Source organism: Sipha flava, unplaced genomic scaffold, assembly GCF_003268045.1.
Source record: "Sipha flava isolate LNK unplaced genomic scaffold, YSA_version1 49581_pilon_pilon, whole genome shotgun sequence".
In the NCBI taxonomy this organism is placed as follows: Eukaryota; Metazoa; Arthropoda; class Insecta; order Hemiptera; family Aphididae; genus Sipha; species Sipha flava.
The window spans coordinates 1-4,637 of record NW_020273338.1 but is presented as its reverse complement, the minus strand read 5'-3'; the positions used below and the strand labels follow the sequence as shown (position 1 = coordinate 4,637).

Sequence of the window (4,637 nt, the reverse complement as noted above, 5' to 3'; positions counted from 1 at the left end):
ACCTCCCTCTCCCATGAAAAATGGTTAGACTGAACATGATTTTTTTTTGACTTGTCGTTTGTTTATGTTGCCCGGACTCGGTCATTTCACCGTCGGACTATATTATTTTTCTAACATGTTAAACATAATTTTAGTAAAGGATATACACAAAATTGGACTACTAAAATATTTACTATTGTTAAAATTTTAAATACAAATTCAATAACTTATCAGCTAAAGGATAGTTTTAATAATAACCGGCTGTTTTTATAAAAAAGAAATTAGAAAAACAAAATTTTAAATAATCCTAAATTAATATTTTTTTTATTGAACCTATTTAAAAAAAAAATAATAATAAATAATAAAATGTATGTTAAGTGGTTAGATTATAATAATAATTGTAATTCATGGATAAATATTTATGATATTTTTAAATAAATTATGAGAATTTAAATACAGTCTATGAACCAATTTTAATATTTATTTATTTATACTAGATATTTTAATATTCACAATCATAAAAATTTGTTTAATAAGATTCATAAAGCAAAAACATTATAAGAAAAAATATTATAAAACTTACAAAACAGTAGATATATTGTTTATTTAATAGCATACATATTTTAACATGTATAAAATAATAATACATTATAAATATATAATATAATTTACAGCATAAAAAACAAATATTATAAAATTACAAGACAATATATTGTTAATTTAGTAACATATATAATTTTAAAATGTGTAAAATATTAATACACATTACGTACAGTATAATTTTTAACATAAAAATACATGAGTAAAATTATTATAATAACTTACAAAACAGTATATTTTTTATTTAGTGACATATATATTTTAGGCAAGTACATTAAACAATTCAAATTCATAATTCAGGTTAACAGAAATATTAAAAAACTAAAATAAACGTATATTCATGTTGCAATATAAATATATATATATATATATATACATACGAATATAAAAAAAATCGAAAATTCAACACCACGACAGTCCAAGACGATGATGAATCAGTGCAGTATCAACATAGTAGAGACCGCGGACCAAAACACATATTAATCGCTTACAATTGATTCGCCATGAAATCTTTGCTCATCTAAAGGCGGGTCCAGATGGAGCAGCTTTTGTCGTGCAGCATAGCCGCGCGGCCTCCGTTGGCCCCGTGCCGCGCAGCAAATACTTGTCCACACGGTGCGGCATTTATTTCCCGATTTGTTAGCTATAATAATAATAATAATAATATTAATAATAATAGTATATTATCCATAATACTATAGAGTTGTGTCATTTTTAACGGGCAACGAAGTGCACGAGATCAGCAAGTAATCTATATTTTTGAATCTTAAAAAACATGAAATTAAAGATTTTTGAAAAATCATTATTGATCTTTGCATTTTTAAAAACAGAATATTCAGTATAGACATTTTGATAGAATAAAAATTGTGTCTTCTGGATATACGAAAATCAGTTTTACCTCAGCGAAAAAAGTTTGTTCTGTTACTAATTACTTAAAAAATTATTTAAATAAGTACTGATGCCGTGCGGCTTTGCCGAAAATACGTCCTCACACGCGCGGCATAGGCGAGCGGCACAAGCCGCGTGGCTTTCCTTTGATGTAGACCGCCTACTAGGCCGCTCATGTCGCGCGGCATCAAAAAAAGCCACCGAAAATGTGTTCATGTATTCACACTCAAATCGCGCGGCAAAAACTGCTCCGTCTGGACGAGCCTTGAGGCACGAACAATGATTTTTCGGATCATACAATTCATTTACATCCATCAAACGAATGTCAACATTTAACAAGGTTTGTTGATGCAACAACGGCAACGGGTTTATGAGACATATCTGTTGTACGATTAACAGGTGGATAACAAAATTTAACCTAACCGAACACATATTACAATTTTAAACAATTAGTTATTATAATTAAAGCTCTAATTCTAGCTATTCAGTGGCGCACAACTCATGGGTCAAAGGGGTCAATCGACCCCTGAAAAAAATTGGGTGGTTAAAAATATTTGCAATTTTCTAAATGTTACTTCAATTTCGAACACGTGAAACCTGATTGGACCTAGGTTCATGCCTTAAGTGCTAAGTTCCACTATCTCAAGCTCCAAAATTATATTTATTGGAGTTGTGTGCGAGCCGGGAACGGACAATAGGCCGTGCGCCCGGTTACCGAATTACTTCGTGGTGTACTAACACACCGACCGACTTGTGTGAATTTTTGTATAATGGTTAGTGTTTTTACAAATAATTAACGATAAAAAATGGTAACACGTTTGATGTTAAAATGAGTTGCTGTATATTACACAAATTAAATAATATTTACGTATACAAAGGATATATAAAAATCACAGCAACATCAAAGTATAAAAAAATATAGTAATAATAATATTACGGCCCTTATTAGCCAAAACAGAAGGAAGGTATAAAATAAGCTGAATGTGTGCAAATAATGTGCGGTCCTTATGACCAAGCAGAATAAATTATAATATTTAAACGCTCGGCCCTAATGGCCGAACAGGCAAAAAATCTGAATATAAATAGTATACGGTCCTTATGACACAACAAAATAGTAAATATACGGTTCTTTTGATCTAACAATTAAATAATTATAAATAAAAAAAGTACAATAGGAACTCACAGTTTGTGGAGAGCGGACTGGCCAACTGGTTCTCCTGTAGCCTTACAATAAAAATTGTCACAAAACATAAAAGAAAAACAAATATAATAAAGGTATAATGATTTGCACGCGCACACGGTCTTTACACTGGGACGTACGGTAAAAGACAAAATTGCGGCGGCCGTGTTAAAACTCTACGCGAACCGGCGGCGCAGATAACGCGTCGATAACTCATTATCATATTTATGTAATCCACAATTTAATTACAATTACAATGTAATTGAAACAAAAATAAATACGAGAATAACTGCTGATGTGCGCGTCGATCGGCTGTCGTTTCGTGACCGATGGTAATATTATAATAATATAATATTATAATTATCTCTATTACGGCCACAGCAAATTGTTATGCCAATGGGTAATGTGTGTGTGGTCGGTATTCATATGATATGTTCGACGCATGTCGATAAGAATGAGTGTGCACCACTGTAGCTATTATCTATAAAAAAACACACATTTTAATATTTATCTTTTAATTTATAATGACCGTGAGCTATAGTATTAATACCGTCATTCGTTTATGGCTTTTATCGTCGTTTGCATTTAGAACTAATTTATCTGTAGTTTTAGAATAAACTTTATGTCTATTTGATTGAATATCATTCATATCACAATATGCTATTAAACTATCGACCGATTTATGTTGAGTGTATGCATTTAATACATTAATGTATTCATCAATCTTCAAATGTTTATCAATAACATATTTTTTAACGCCTAGATTTTTTAATTTCTAGATAACCTACTCTATACGCGTAGAGTTAAGGTTGTAATGCAATAAAATCTAATAGAATACGACCTTTTAATTCATCCTTGAAGAACCCTGGCTGATTTTTTCGGTCTTCACTATAACAATAATGGTTTTTTTGGAAAATTTGACGTATCGAAATTTGGAAAATAAATTCGTTTTTTATATCGTTAAAAAAATTTTCCGTTTTTTATTTCATAAACAAGAGAATCTGTATCAGTATAAATCAGTGCTTCTCAACGGGGGCGGTGAGCTCATTTTGGACGATAAGGGCCCTGAACTTTTTTTCTGTTCAAAACAACGCACCAAGATTTATCTGTAATTGTTTCCCGTTAATCGATTTCTAAAATAAATTCGTAATTATGAAATATAAACTACATATACCAGAGGCAGTGCGTTATAATCTAATAACGAAAAAATTTAATCGACTGGACATCATCAAAAGAGGAGACTTACGCCTTCATCACACAAACTTAGAACCAAACGTAAAAAAATTGGTTTTGAATCACCAAGCACAACCATCATATTTATTTAATTTATTTAATCAACAACAACAACAACAATAATACTTATCTTACTATCTATATATAAACTTACTGATCAATACATTTCAAACACTTAAATTATATTAAAACATAAATTTTACATTTATATATATATTATTTATTATTCAATTATAGAAATTTCATGTATACTATTTTAAATTTAATAAAGTGAAGGGTGGGGGGCGTTGAAAAGTTTTGCTTCTTAGGGAGGCGACAGTTTGAAAAAGGTTAAGAAACACTGGTATAAATAATACTTAATTTATTTTCATATTTTTTTTTTTTTTTTTGTTATAATTTTTTTAGAAATATCTCATATAGCAAACCCTACATAAATCGGTTTATCGAATTTAATTGTTTCTTTATGCATGTGAACTGCCATTACATTTTACGAATATATCATATATATATGTCTTTAAAAAATGGTTTCTTCATTAATTTATGTGCTTTCTCATCACTACTAACTAATTTAATCCACATTTGTTTCCTAATATTTTCCATACATTTTCCAAAAACACTAATAGGTTACAGAACTGTCTTTCAAATTCATTTTTGGATTTAACTCTCATATTAGTACAGAGTTTAAATATAAATATAAAACATAAACACTGATCTTATAACATTAAATCTAATTCGAATTCTACTTGTATTTTTATCT

The 4,637-nt window shown here is 29.5% G+C and overlaps 1 protein-coding gene across 2 annotated transcripts; it reads right to left on the bottom strand.

Annotated features, from left to right (window-relative positions):
- Window positions 1-909: 909 nt before the first annotated feature.
- Window positions 910-3,989, bottom strand: LOC112690223. Of its 2 annotated transcripts, none has more exons than XR_003149193.1 (2): window positions 2,651-3,989; window positions 910-1,222 (listed from the first exon to the last, which is right to left on the bottom strand). XR_003149193.1 is itself a non-coding variant. In XM_025564183.1 (2 exons), exons 1-2 carry the CDS (start codon window positions 2,716-2,718, stop codon window positions 1,504-1,506), a joined length of 450 nt encoding a protein of 149 aa, XP_025419968.1. In that variant the 5' UTR covers window positions 2,719-3,989; the 3' UTR covers window positions 910-1,503. The 2 variants fall into 2 exon arrangements, 1 of the variants encoding a protein (XP_025419968.1); XM_025564183.1 differs by having other exon boundaries at window positions 910-1,885.
- Between the last annotated feature and the right edge of the window lie 648 nt (window positions 3,990-4,637).

Coding starts and splice junctions, on each gene's coding strand:
- LOC112690223 (XM_025564183.1), bottom strand. CDS start 2,718: ATGTTTTGTGACAATTTTTATTGTAAGGCTACAGGAGAACCAGTTGGC. Junction 1,886..2,650: donor CAGTCCGCTCTCCACAAACT/GTGAGTTCCTAT, acceptor GTGTTCGGTTAG/GTTAAATTTTGTTATCCACC.